The sequence below is a fragment of the Theobroma cacao genome, chromosome 6, assembly GCF_000208745.1.
Source record: "Theobroma cacao cultivar B97-61/B2 chromosome 6, Criollo_cocoa_genome_V2, whole genome shotgun sequence".
NCBI classification, from domain to species: domain Eukaryota; kingdom Viridiplantae; phylum Streptophyta; class Magnoliopsida; order Malvales; family Malvaceae; genus Theobroma; species Theobroma cacao.
The window spans coordinates 10,171,905-10,187,065 of NC_030855.1; the positions used below are offsets into that span (position 1 = coordinate 10,171,905).

Below are 15,161 nucleotides of genomic sequence, written 5' to 3' on the forward strand. Positions count from 1 at the left end.
ATAATAATATATGCTTTCCATAATATCTCGGAATAAGTCTTGTGATTTTGAACTCTATGCTATTGTTATCATTTTTGTCCTTAGAATGTATGGAAAGATCATATTCGCCAACTTTAGTAAGTTTATATTTTGAGCCATTGAATTCTGTATGTTGGACATGTTGAACTAATGTTTAGGCTGCTTGGCAACAGACATGAGGTGCACAATAATCAGTGTTAAAAACTTAAACTAGTTACTGAAACTTAACAACAAAATTGAATAATCTGGTAATTTTCTTTACAAGTAGTTTTAAGGCAAGGGCTGAAAAAGCAAGCTCCAATCAGAACCCTCGACCACAGTTGTTTCAACTACTCTGCAGTTCACTACCCAGCTATACATGTAAAGCATTAGCACCATACCTCTCTTCAAACTATCAGTCAGTTGGGTGAATAAGTTTAAGCACCAATTAGTTTACTGCTCAGTCTTTACGCTGGAAATAACTAATTTAACCACTAAAAGTTGGAAAAATCTCTCACCAGCTTGAATCGCCAGGCACATGTATTCTACCATCAAGCCCTCTTAGAAGAAAACTGATGGTTGCTTGATCAAATTATCTTTTAATTTGTGCACTGACACCAATATTGAGTGATCCTAGATGTTACCTACATATGATGACTTTCTTTAGCTTGCAGAAGAAACTGCATCATCTGAATCCACCTTTAGCTGTAAAAAGATAGAACAACAGTGCCACATGGTTAGCGGTGAGAACAGATTTGATACAAAAGAGCGACCAGCATCCAATATAACATACCTGCTTGAGATGATTTAATAAAGCTCCATGCAGTAGCCTTTTGAGCTTATCACATTGATCAACCATGTGACCTAAATTGATCAATCCGTCTAGTTGGCACCAAAGCTGCTCTAGTGTGTTATATGGGAACCATACTGCAGATGGTCGTTTGCGATTAATTATGTCCACTGGTCTCTGCAAAAGGTTAATAGTAGCAGACTTCAGGCAAAGCCAGCAGAATACAACTACCACATGATTGCAGACAAATGAACCAGGTGGTATCAAGAGAACAGATTCAATAAGAAAAAAAATGTGTAGCAACAAAACATCACATTAATTTGACTTTTCATTTGAATCTTTGGTGAATCTCCGTGAAATTATAACCCTTTCTCTTAAGTTGCACATTAGATGATTACACATAATCTGACATTTAGTTGCAAACTCTTAGTAGAACATAGAATTGGCATAAAATTAATACAATTTTAATACCTACCCAACTCCATCTTTCAATACCTATCCAACCACACACTTAGGAATATGATAGGATATGCATTTCAGAGAAGAAGGTCAAGTATGAAGAGTGCCAATCTATGGAAAGCAATATAGATTATAGAAAAGGTTGCATGAAACCTGCCTATGAGAAATTCTACACTACATAGCGAACTAGGATTTTGCGTTGAATGGAATTAAAAACATGCATGTTAAGGCTGTTTATCTTCTGGTAAATAGGAATTGGGATGTGTGTATGTCTGTGTATGCATGTAAGAAAGATTACAGGAATATGCTTCCATAAACACCATAATTGACCATTCCATAATTCAAAAGCTACTAAAAATGATCAGATAGGCATATATAGAACTATAGATACTCTGAAAGATTGATACACAAGGGTTAGAAGTCCTAAAGAGATAACTAATAATATATATTATCTTGAACTCCAAGAAAATAAATCCAACGTCCAAGAAACTCTTAGCATAATCTAAGCTTGACAAAATTATACAAAGATACTAGGTCGCAAAAGTTGCATAAGTTTACAATCCTGCCCCTAGAAAGAAAATAAGTAAAAATTTCTAAAGTCAAAACTGCATGATTAAAAATAAATAAATTTTTGCCATGGTTGCACAAAAAAGCCAATATCTTCCACTGTTTTTTTGAGTAGACAGCAGGCAGAAGCCACAAAGAGAATAGCTGACTAGTAGGGATGACAACTGACTATACCCCAACAAGAAGCCTGCCTCCCCACTCTATTCAGGTCAGGTTTTTTATTGGAAAAAAAAAAGGGGCAGGAAACCAGGATTTCCTTCCCTGCTGAGTACTCAGAGGGGCAGGGAAAGGGACGAATTTCCTCCCCCAAGGTGGGATTGGGGTTGGGGACAGAGTGGGATTGGTGAGGGGTGCATTACTTGCCCCATGTTCCGCCTGTTGCCATCCTACTGACAATACTTGATTAAATATCAGTACTAACGAGGAGCTATTTCAATTGGTTTTCACTTTCTCCCTTCAATTTATTTCCCAAAACGAAGAAAGATGCCCACCAGTTCACCCTCTCTTCCCTATCTCTTTTCACTACAAGAAAGCCATGATCTAGTCCTGTAAAATGCTCTGAAGATACATCTAAGATCTCCAGCGACTTCACTAGAATGGAGGATCTCAGCAATTTGAATAAAGCATGGATTGAAATAATTTTATATGTTCTATGACATTAGGAGAGTTACGTAATACTCATTTATAAAAAACTAGATGAGTTGTAGCACTAAGCAAGTTAAGATACCACAGCAAAAATTGCAACTTACCATTGATGCAAATGCTTCTACATACTCAAGAAACAAATTTGTAGCTTCTATATATCGACCATAATCAGCGTATAGTCGAAACAAGGATGCTGGACTTGGGTCTGGGCCAGTCATTCCCCAAGACCTTCTCTGACTTTCCTGCCCAACCCAAGATGATGTAATGGCAAGGTTAAAAATAAGCAAGATTAATCCAGACATGGTTAAAGTTAAAAACAGTTTGTAAAATAATAATTTATACTCATTTAAAGATAGTCTTCTTCAAGCCAACTGGTACAACTGGCTACTGATGTAAACAAGTACTTTTTGACAGCTTAATAAAGTTGACTGACAGACAAGTGATCTTTCAACCTAAATTGGCTTTTTCTGTTCTTTTGGTTTTTCCCTTACATGATTAAAGTATCTAATGTCAAGGAACTTAGATATAAAGAATGACTATTCCAAGAATATTCTGCTGCTTGAATGTGGCCTTCACAACAATGCATTTACTAGCTTGATGAATTTTCATGTGAAAAAATTATATATCCTGTATCGACTTACATCCTTGTTCTTTTTGTTCCCTTTTCCTACATGTATTGTTTTGTTATCTTAATAGAGCTTTTTTAGGCCCTTAAGGCCATGAGTAGGGTTCTCTGCCAAATATCATAGTATCTAACATCTTAGAAATTATCCTTATTGAAAAGAAAATAGATGAAAGATTGAGAGTCAGGGACCATAGTAGAGAGCACTACAGAAAACTTGCAATGTGCAACTTAAGCTGTTCCCTGCTTTTTATATCCCGAGAGCAAACTGATCCAAGATTTTCTATTGTGGGTAGAAGTATTACCTTGAACATTTTAACCAGCCACAGAGGCAATTCAATGTGAGGATCAGTACGAAGAAGTGTTTCAGCAACTACTAGTGGCAACCTAGCATGAATATATTTGTACTTTTCCTGCAATGCACAAAGATCTCATGATGAGCTAGATGGAAAAAGAAAATAAACAAGAGGAAAAGGAAAAGAGGAAAGGTGACAGGACAAATTTTTAATGTTGCTTTCATTTTCTTCTTTTTTCATTTAATGGATGGTTGCTTTCAGTTCAGAAGACTGACACATGCAATCATCTTCTTTTTTAAATCCTTACACAGATTCACATTTACCAGGAATTTAACCCCAAGAAAGAAAATGTTGGAGCACAGGCAACTTACCAAGGCAATCAGGTGTACAGACATATATTACTAGTCACAAGTTAGTAATTATGAATATAGATATGGGCATAATACTATAGGCAGTTGGTTGAAATGTAACATCTCAAATGCCAGCAGTGATACTTTCTTCCTCTTTGCTTCAGAAATTCAGTACACATACTCAACAGCTAACTCAGCACTCAGAATATGACTTATATGCACAATCGCTTAAGCTGGTGTTACCCATAGCTTCACTCTTCCTCCCAACCCCAAAATGTGCCATCCAGGAAGAGAAACCCCTAGGCCTTTCAATTTTACAATTTCTTTTCTCAACTTATTATACATAATTAATTAGTAACATTACCCCCCAGTAAAAAAAAAATTCACAACTAAGCATAGAAGTCAGAAAAAAGATAAGACAGGGAAGTTTAAGGTATTTCCTTTCACATACAACAATAAAACACCATCAACATGTTAAGAACTTGACACAAACTGAACCACCCATTTATTGTCTTACTATTTTTCCCAATCTTGAGCAAAAACAATTTCTCACTACAGATTCAAAAGAAATCATAAGTTAACCAAACATTTTAAATGAACAAACTTCCTTATTCCTGCGTCAATGCTTCAGGCAGAAAACATTAAGCACTTTTTTAATAGACTTTCTATCTAAATTATAATGAGGAACACTTTTCTGCTTAATAAATAAAAGCTACCCATAATATGCAGTTACATTTTGTTTTAGCTAGATAAGAAAGGGCCGAAGTAACTTTTCTCAAAGGCCTCTCCTCGAGTTTTTTTAACAGTGAGAATTCTCTTTACCTTAATTTGTATGACCCAACACTACTGATATGAAATCCCACCAAAGAGAAAGAAGAAGAAAACCACTACCGACTCACATAATACAAAGACACCCGATGCCTTATCTCTACTTGTATCACAAGCACCCAAATAAAAATGGGGACAAAACAAGACTTTGAAAAACCATAATATGAGAAAGCAGCACTGCTGTTAGCATCATCTTTCTTCAGGGTTAAACCATAATGTCTGATGTTAGGTCCTTGATGTGAAAATCCTGATGCCATTTTTCTTTTCTTTCATAATATCTTGAATTTAGAATTAGATACCATTGCGTTGTTTTCTTTTACTGCTTGCTTTTTGCTTCTGGAAGCACAAAATAAAAGCCAAAATAAAAAGTGCATTTTGATAAAAAAGAAAATAATTTTTTTGAACAATTAATAAAACTGTAATTTTTGGAGAACAAAATGCATGACTTTACGTTTATATATAACAATTATGTTACATTTGGTGTTGTATATTAGTCATTTTTAATTTTTAACCAGTTATCGATTTATGGTTATGCTTTCTACTATTTGCTTTTGCCTTTTAGCAGACCTTTAGTAAGCAAAAAACAAATACCAAAAAGCAAGTTGCAAATGCAACAACCAAACAAGCCCAAAAAAATTTAAGAACAAGGCAAGAGAAAAAAATTGAAGCATTTAGAAAGTACGAACAAGATAATGCTCAAGTGTTTCCCAGTGATAATTCGCCTTAGTTTGTTGAGCGGTAGGCGCCATATCAGGTGAACCATGAACAACCACTTCATCCTTGGATGATGTCAATAATAGATTGTGCGCTCTGAAATCAATCCAAAAAGAAAAGGCCACATTATTTAATGAAAATTCTTTACTTCACAGGCAAATTAAACAGAGGGAAAAAGTGAAACAAATTAGTGCAAGGATGACTCATCTTACCCAGTCCAAGACAAGCTTACTGTACTAGGGCAGCACTTTAACGACATAGCAGAGAAGATCTTTTCTAATTCCCTGAGCAAAAAGGACCACCAAGTTAAGCTAACAGAATACCAGAAGCACATATGATCATAAGTAAATTTAATGAAGCAGCTGAAGGGTAAATATTTTCCACCTCTTCAATTCTGAGTCTTTCCAGAATTTTAAAAGAACAGCAAAGGCCATGTCATATAAATTCGTTTGGACCAGAAGCTCAACCAGATCTGATGGGGCCTTTTGAATATCTGGAAAGGAATTGAAAGTAAAATAAATCATCCAAAAAGAAGAGACTATTAAAAGTGGATAATGGAAACCTCCACTTCAGCAACTAAAACTTTGAGATGAAGTTTCTTAATATTAACAAGCCATGTCATGCAATCTTCCTTTTCTACACCTTGTATCAAAACCCTACTACACCAGCTGTCTACAAGAGCTTACACCTAAAAATGAAATTAAAATGAGAAAATAAAGAAAGAGAAAAGATATAGAAAGCAATAGCAGCCTTATCCCTTCATATGTTACAATCTCATCATCTATAAATACACCATGACAAACATCACAATACTAAGCTAAATCATCCCAGCCTTCCTTTTCTTCAAAAATGCCTTTCCAAGCATGCAGAGAAGCAACCATTGTACATTCTATCCAGAATCATCAAAGCTACATCAAAATGCTAAAAAAACTAGAAACTTCCAAGCCGTAGTACAATGAAATTTAAATATTGCCCACTAGTGCCACTGTTCTTAAAGCAGCAAAATCTATTATAAGTAATTTGCTTTGGCTTAATAAGATTAAACAGAAAGTTGCACTTACAGCTAGTGTCCAAACAACCAAAGAGAATTGTACGTTCTATCCAGAATCAAAGCTACTTCAAAATGCTGAAAAAACTACAAACTTCCAAGCCATAGGACAATGAAATTTAAATATTGCCCACCAGTGCCACTGTTCTTAAAGCAGCAAAACCTATTATCAGTAATTTGCTTTGGCTTAATAAGATTAAACAAAAGGTTGTACTTACAGCTAGTGTCCAAACAACCAAAGAGACTTTGATGGCTCTTTCCCCTTTCAAATACTCCCAAAGAAATAACACAATACCACAACCAGAGAACCCCTCAGAATAGCATGAAAAACACACCTGATGCTCTTACCAGTCAACCACCAACACATCTTACCATTACTCAACCCACACACCTTTACAGAATACAACAGATAGATAAAAGAAACAACTTAAAGTACAAGGTTTCCATTAAGTATTTTTGTCAGACGTTTATAAAGGAAAAGGCATAAGGTGAAGCAAGTCACCCTTGTAAGATGTGGCATAGGCCTCAAAGCAGTAAGGCGTACGGGTTGTAGGAGTCGATTTTAATTTAGAAAATAAAAAATATATGCAAGATAATTTGATTGATAACAAAGCAATATTCCAAAAACAGATACAAGTTACCATTACCACTATGTTTAAATTGAGGGGAGGGGAGGGAAAGGAAAGGCAAGGAGGGGAAAGAGGGAACCCTTTCCCTTTTTTGGATAACCAATGAAACAAAAGGAGAGAAATAAAGGGGTATCCAAAATCCCTCTGTTTCCCCTCAAACGCCCCTCCTTCCAATTGCCCCAAATTGGAGGAAAAGAAGCGGACAAGGAAGACAATTTTTATATGCTAATATGTCCATAATACCCTCATTGATTTCAGCAAATTCTATAACAACTCCATATAAAAGCTTTCTTAACTCTCCAATTTGCATACTTTGCTTGCTGCTTTTTGCTATCTTCACCTCACTAGTGCAGCCACACAAAATGGCTCTCTCATTTGCATTTTTATACTTGTTAAAGACTGATATATATTGTTATGTGTTAAGCTATTGTAGGTTTAGGACTGTTTTAATCTTTTTCATATTCTCTATTCTATTATAAATAGAATAGCCACATTGTGGAAGTAGACCTTTATCAAATATATGAAAGTAGTTCACATAGGATCAGAGCCTGCCTATCCAAATCCCTACAAAAACCCAAAACTATGCGGAGTGGGGTCTACTAAGGCTGGTAGATCTTGTTAGCTGAATATGAGGTTGGTTAGTTTTTGATGTGTTGATTTTTTATTTTTTTTTTTTGATAGTGGTGGAAAAGGGTCAGTGAGATGGTGTCAAAAGGTAGTAAAAGTCTGGAGGTTGTGTTCTCACATCACAAAATAGTTGATGTTACACTAGCCAGAGACGGTTCTAATTTTATAGAATGGAAGTTTCTAATTAAGGTTAATATAAGAGGACCTAGGAAGGAAGTACATCTTACTGAACCCTATCTCAATGAAGAAGATGCTGCCAAGGCATGGATGACAGATGATGGAAGATTGTTTTCTCTGATTGTTAATTGTATTAGTAGAAAGATGGTTCTTTCAATGAAATATACTACGACAGTTAAAAAGTTATGGGAGTTATTGCATTAGTGTTTTTCAAGTACAAAGAATATGAAGAGATTGTTTTCTCAGATTGTTAATTGTATTGATAGAAAGATGATTCTTTCAATGCAATATACTACAACAGTTAAGAAGTTATGGGAGTTATTGCATGAGTGTTTTTCAAGTACAAAGAATATGGTTTATCACAGGAGGTTAGTCATCCAAGTCAGAATGGACGTACAATTATGGATTATTACTATGATTATAACTGTACTACTAAAAACTTTTACAATGCCATGGCACCTTTTACTGATGTGGCTAAGATGAAAGAAAAGCATGAGAGTTGTCTTTGGTTGGCTATCTGGTTTAGATTCAGAGTATGACGTGATTCATTCTCAAGTCTTGGCCAACAAGGTTGTTTCTTCATTGTTTGATGTTGTTACCACTGTATTGAGTACCAAGGAAAGTGTTTTTAGTACTAGTGATGTGCCTAATCGATCTGCCTTAGTCTCACAGGGTACTAATGAGTTTGGCAATGGATATAGAAGAGGATCAAGTGAGGGAAGAGGCAATTTTGGAGGAAGTCATGGTGGAAAAGGAACAGGTGGTAGTGGGGGTCCAAGAGTGTGTTATAACTACAGAGAAAAGGTCACCTCTGGAATTAGTACTCTAAACCCCTACAGGGACAACAAAATTATCATTATCAATCTTCTTCACAAGGGCAACAAAAACAACTACAGCAGTATCAGGTCTCCTCTAAATTTGCTCATGCAACATCACAAGTTGGCGGTTCCACTACACCCTACATTGAAGGACATACAATAATTATGTCTGATGAGGAGTTTTCTAGATAAACCCAATTCCAGAAGTCTCAACAACCTTCATCCTCCTTTATTGCTACCTTAGTTAAGTCAAGTAATCCCACAACATGTCTTTCTTCTTTATCTCGTCTTTGGGTTATTGACTCAGGTGCCATTGACCATATGACAAGAAATTCAGGTATTTTATCCACTTATAGATATTCCAATCATTGTATTAATGTCATTCTTGCTAATGGATCAACTATTGAAGTCTTAGGTACTGGTAGTAAACTTGTTGCTCCGTCATTGCCTTTTACCTTCAATTTTGCACCTTCCTAATTTTCCATTTAACTCAATGTCTATTAGCCAAATAACTAAAGCCTTAAATTGTTGTGTTGCCTTTTTTCCTGGTTATTGTCTATTTCAAGATCTCTTGACTTGGAAGATTATTGGTAGTGGGAGTGAATCAAATGGATTATATCTACTGGATGAAGTTATTGCTGCTCTTCCTTATACAAGTGCATCAATTGCATGTTCTAGTGATCTTTCCCTTTTCTAACTTCACTGTCAACTTGGTCATCCGTCTCTATTAGTGTTGAAGAAAATATGTCCTAAGTTAGTATCTATGTCTAGTTTACCATGCGAGTCTTGTGAGTTTGCCAAGCACTGTTGTGTGCCACGTGTCTAGAGTTAATAAGAAGAATACATCTCTTTTTGAGTTAGTTCATTATCATCTTTGGGGTCCATGTCCCGTGACTTCAAAAATCGATTTTAAGTATTTTGTAACATTTGTTGATGATTTTTTAAGTACTTGGTTATATTTAATGAAATCTAGATCTAAGTTGTTTTCCATCTTTGTTGCATTTTGTGCAAAAATTCATACTCAATTTCACTCAAATATTCATATCCTCCGTAGTGATAATGCTAAAGAGTATTTCTCTGATCGTTTGTTTTTACATGATACAAACTGGTATTATTCATCAATCTTGTATTTTTACTCTTTAGCAAAATGTAGTAGAAAGAAAAAATAGTTATCTTATGGAAGTTGCTAGAGCCTTAATGTTTCAAATGAGGGTTCCTAAAGGTTTTTTAGGCTAAGGCTGTTCATACTGCTGCTTGTCTTATTAATTGCATGCCTTCCTTTGTTCTTCAAGGCCAAACACCATATTATATCTTGTCTCCAAACCAGTCCTTATTTCCAATACCTCCCAACGTATTTGGTTGTCCTTGTTTTGTTTAGGATATGCAACCCCATGTTAGTAATGTATATTCTTAGATTACCCACGAAAATAAAAAGGTTATCGTTGTTACTCACTAAAGTTGGGCAAGTATCTTGTTTCTCGTGATGTCACATTCTTTGAGAATAGTCCTTTCTTTGCTAGTCCTCCTTCCTTTGTTTCTGAGACTGAGCTAGTAGATTTCTTGATTTAGACAGTGAGTACTCCTAGTCTTGATACTCCATCTAGTTCATCTCGACCTCTTATCACACAGCTGTACACCTGTCGTCATGGCACTGATGCAGCAGTTCCTCAACCCGTAGATACGATGTCAGATTCACTTCTTGTACCGACTTCTATGTCATTAGATTCTGACCTTGATCTCCTTATTGCTCTTCGAAAAGGTAAACGTCAATGCACTCATTCCATCTCTCTTTTGTGTCTTATGACCATCTTTCTCATTCCTTTGTTGCTTCTCTTGATTCAGTTTCACAACACGGTATTCATGATCTTAAGGTTTTTCTTCAAGCAAAATTTCAAACAAAAGACTTGGGTTCCTTAAAATACTTTCTAGGGATTAAAGTGACTCGCTCCAAAAAGGGTATATTTCTCTCCCAAAGGAAGTATGTTGTAGAGTTGCTCAAAGATGTTGGATTGCTCAGAGAAAAGCCTTGTGAGACTCCTATACACTCAAGTGTGAAGGTTATAGCAAGAGACAGGGAGGCATTTGCAGATCTTGAAAAATATAGAAGATTGGTTCGTAAATTGAATTATATGACAATGACTCGTCCTGATATTTCTTTTCCAATGTGTAGGAAGTCAATTCATGTCAGCACTTACTATTATTCATTAGGATGCTTTGGTTCGTATTCTAAAGTATTTAAAACGGACACTAGGCAAAGGGGTTGTATATGGAGATCATGGACATACTCGAGTTGACGGCTTTACTAATGCTGATTAGGCAGAGTCACAGATGATACGAAATCTACTATAGGATCTTTTGTGTTTGTGGCAAGAAATTTGGTATCATGGAAGAGTAAGAAGCAGAATGTGGTAGCAAGGTCTAGTGTAGAGTCTAAGTACCGCACTATGGCACAAACTACTTGTGAGCTTATGTGGATTCGTCATTTGTTCATCTCCTATGAGAATGTGATGTGATAATCAAGCAACTATGCATATTTCCTCTAATCCAGTGTTTCATGAAAGGTCAAAACATATTGAGGTTGATTGTCATTTTGTATGAGTGAAGATTCAACAGAAATTGATATCTAGGCCCTATGTAAGCATGGGAGAGCAATTAGCAAATTTGTTTATTAAGAATCTTTCTCGAGTTAGAATAGATTATATTTGTAACAAACTGGGCATGATCAATATCTATGCTCTAGCTTGAAGGGGAAGTGTTAAAGGATGATATATATTGTAATGTGTTAGGGCTATTGTAGGTTTAAGGCTATTTTAGTCTTTTCATATTCTCTATTCTATTATAAATAGAATAGCCACATAGTGGAAATAGACCTCTATCAAATATATGGAAGTAGTTTACAGCATTTTTTTTATCTTACCTCATATGCATAATTATTTGAGGGCTTTTTATTATTGCCTTACATGGAAACAATCTTGAATCTCTTGTCCAATATTTAATATATTTTTCCCCTTGCCTATGAGAATTCTGAACTTGGAAGAATAATTTTCTAGGAACCGAGTCAAAGGAAAAGATTAAACAGCTAATTTCACCCATAATAAATGAGTTCCCACAATGTACACAGAGAAGGGTATCGTCAACAGCATAAACATGCACAACTTTGCATATGCCTTATTCAGGAAGTGTACACTAAATAGGACTTTCTCTGAAAAAATTAGAGCCCGATAGCATTTTGGTTGCACCACTTCAAAACATGCTATAGAATTGTGATGCAAGGCAGCTTGGAGGGCTAGGGTTTATGATAATAATAATAATCTGAAAATTCTTAAGAAAACATAGAAACAAAATAAAAAAAAAAGGGAATTAAGAATAGAGAAGATACTTAAGTTTCACATCAGAGGTCGTTGATTGTGTCACATAACCAAGAAGAAAGGAAACCTAAGCATCAAATCTGGGGTTCCTCAAAAGTCACACCTAAGGTTGATTGCATCACATAATCACAATAGTGAAAAATCTCTTACAATAATCTGTCTCCAAAAGAATACATTGATAATTATATATTAGCTACTACCAACCCTAATCCCAAAAGAACTAGAACTCCAATTCCAAGTAGGGCTTTAAAGAAAATACTTTAGATTCCAATAACTAACAAACTTGACGCTAAAAAACAAATCCTAATAGGATAAGGAAAAATTAACTAACATACGAAACCCTAATAATATAAATGTAAAATATCAAATATAACTATAGATCTATAAAATATCACAATTAAGCCCCATAAATACAACAAAGTAACAAAATAAACTCTTAAATAAGCTAATCCTTCAATTAGCTTCTCTGCATTCTTCATCAAATCCTTCTAAAACATAGGACCAATCAAATGATTTACCTCTGTTGCATTCTTATTATGGAACTAAGATACCAATATGCCTATATACATTTTAGAGCAGCATCTCAAACACCAAACATCATGACAGAAATGAACTCCATTCCCACCTCCAACCTCAGAATGTCCCACCGACCTATGATATTCTTGCACAAACTCCAATTGAGACTCAACCTTTTGAGAAGTCCACTGGCAGTGGCATTCACAATACAAATAAAATATACTAAAGTTTAATGCTGCATAAAACCATCTATTACTCATGCCAGAAATTCAATTTAGAGTCAGGCCAAGGACATCAGTTTTGAAAGCTTGATTAGCTTAAAACCAGTAACTCCCACATTGATTGAATCAAGTCCTCATTGAAACTAATTATAGTTAGCTACATGAATCTTTCTCCACCACTTTGCTTGAATACATGTTCTCAACACGATAAATAGAACAATGCTGCATGGACTCATATATGATCTCTAACATAGATACGTGTCAAGATGCCCTACTTACATTTTATTCAGTTTCAGACTGGCAGTGTACGATACAAGATTCCAAAAGTAGGATATCAGTTGTGTAGTCTATGTTTCTTATGATAATTTCATGAAACGTCAATAAATAAGATATCTTGTTTAAATTAGGATTTTCTTATGGAACTTTTCTTAAAAATACTCATTTTCAACTTGCATTAATTTTAAGTGATTGTCTTAAAAAGCTCAAGCCCATAAACTGAAGGTGGAATGTGTATAACCACCAGCAGGCAAAAGATTCGATGTGTCTGAGACAATCCTTTTCGAAGCCCAATTTTGAAGGGAAAATGAACAAAATCTGGACTAGGAGTCAATTCCTAATTCAAGCCCAATTTGGAAGAATAAGCTAGCTGGCATACAAATGTGCCATAAAACCCTTTTTCTCTTCTCCTTAAACATGCCACACTGCATAAACTCCTTCCCACTTGCCAGATATAAGACCTGCCTCTCTCCTCTTTACCTTTCCAGTTACCATTTAATGATATTTCACAAAGGCTCAGATTTGCCACTGCCTTTTCAAACCAAGTGCATATCTGACAAAGCAAGAAAGCCCAACTCTCATAAACAATGGAGTGTCATAGCTTCCACGGTGCATTCAATCGAAATGAATCCAGAAATTTCCCTCTACCTTTCCCATCTCCACCTCTTGTTTTAATCACCTTGGTGTGAAGAAGCCAAGTCCAACACCCAGAATATTCCCCCTTTCCCCCACCCACCCCAACTGTGTCATGTCCACTGACACAGGTATGGCACCCTAAAACAGCAAGTCCATGTTATGTAGCATAGATATCAGATACTTCACTACTGATTCTACATATTAGTTTTTTCAATCCATTTTTAAGCCTTTTCTTGCCTCTATTCTAATTTACCAATTTCCCACAACGACAAATGCTCACCGTGTCATACATGAATTCATTTCCTGCTACTCCTTTAATTCTGTCTAAATCATGCTTATTTACAGAGCTGGTCCAGCCTCAGAGAAATTAGGATGATTTTAGTTGGTAAACAGCCACTATAAAATGATAATTAAACTCTACAAGCATTAAGAAACGAAGTAATCTCAGAGAAAGAAAGGGGTGCAAGATTAAGAAAAAATTACCAGAATATGTCCACTTGATATTTGCCAATGAAAGCAGATATTCTGCTGATGTTAGCATAAACTCATTTTCAAGTTTTTCAATATCAACATAAAATTGCAGCCTCTGAGCTCGTACATCATTACCAGCTGCAGCAGCAAAAAGGAACATATTAAACAAGTTCATGCACAATTTCAAAAATTATTTGACTACTTTGAACAAATGAAGAGATAGAACAAAGTACCAAATTGGTAAGTTATGCCTATAATGCTAAGATAAACATATGCTAGTTATGAAGACAACAAAAATGAGAACATCACAGAATAATGAAGCTCTTTGTTGATGCAATAATTACACTGTTCTTTGACTGTCCTTTTGGCCTTTTTACTAGGATAATGATCATTCTGAAGAGGATGTCCCTCAGGTAGGGAATCAATCCACGCATAAGCAGGATGGACAAGATGCAGGGCATTGACAGCAGCAGAAAGTGCATTCAGCCTCTCATGCAGTGTAACTGACATATGCTGCTGATCTTTCAGAATTGACTCAGTTCGTAAACGAGCAGAATACAGATATATGTAACTTGCTGCCCTTCGCCAATTATGTCGGTGCATTTCAAATGCATAAAGCAATTTGTATGGATTTGGCTTTGCCAAGATATCTGTACGCTCCGCCTACAAATTATAGCGCAAAGGATGCCTAAGAGATCAATGTGCAAGAAAGAAAATAAAATCAAGAATAGAAGCGAATGAAGTTCAATCTCTGAGCAAGTATTAGATACCTTCCATGCAAGTTCTTGCTCAATCTTATCTGCTAAACCAATGAAGGGCAATTGACCATTGCAGAGAATCTGCAGTACAGAGAAAGGAGAAAAGAGTTGTTGATAAGTAACTTGTCAAGTGATTTGTTATCCACAGGCACACAAAATAAATTGGCCTCTTAGGAATGATAAAGCAAATACTGCAAAAATGGTATGGCAAATGAAGATGACAATTTGTGACACAGCAAGCAAAAATGGTACAATAAATGAAACAGCAAAAGAGAAAAGTTGCAATTCCCTATAAAAATTTACATCCTTTAAGGCTGATAACCATCATGAAAACCTTTCGTGATTTTC

The 15,161-nt window shown here is 35.6% G+C and overlaps 1 protein-coding gene across 1 annotated transcript in view; it reads right to left on the bottom strand.

Moving 5' to 3' along the window:
- The window catches only part of LOC18595668 (nuclear pore complex protein NUP160), a 31,254-nt gene continuing 16,306 nt past the window's right edge, over nt 214-15,161 (bottom strand). Inside the window, exons 17-26 of the mRNA XM_018123731.1 lie at nt 14,826-14,894; nt 14,400-14,718; nt 14,068-14,193; nt 5,653-5,761; nt 5,481-5,552; nt 5,241-5,364; nt 3,386-3,493; nt 2,563-2,700; nt 791-964; nt 214-702 (exon numbers count right to left, since the gene is read on the bottom strand). Coding sequence (XP_017979220.1) covers nt 661-702; nt 791-964; nt 2,563-2,700; nt 3,386-3,493; nt 5,241-5,364; nt 5,481-5,552; nt 5,653-5,761; nt 14,068-14,193; nt 14,400-14,718; nt 14,826-14,894 — 1,281 coding nt within the window. The 3' untranslated portion in view covers nt 214-660. The remainder of the gene's footprint in view (nt 703-790; nt 965-2,562; nt 2,701-3,385; nt 3,494-5,240; nt 5,365-5,480; nt 5,553-5,652; nt 5,762-14,067; nt 14,194-14,399; nt 14,719-14,825; nt 14,895-15,161) is intronic.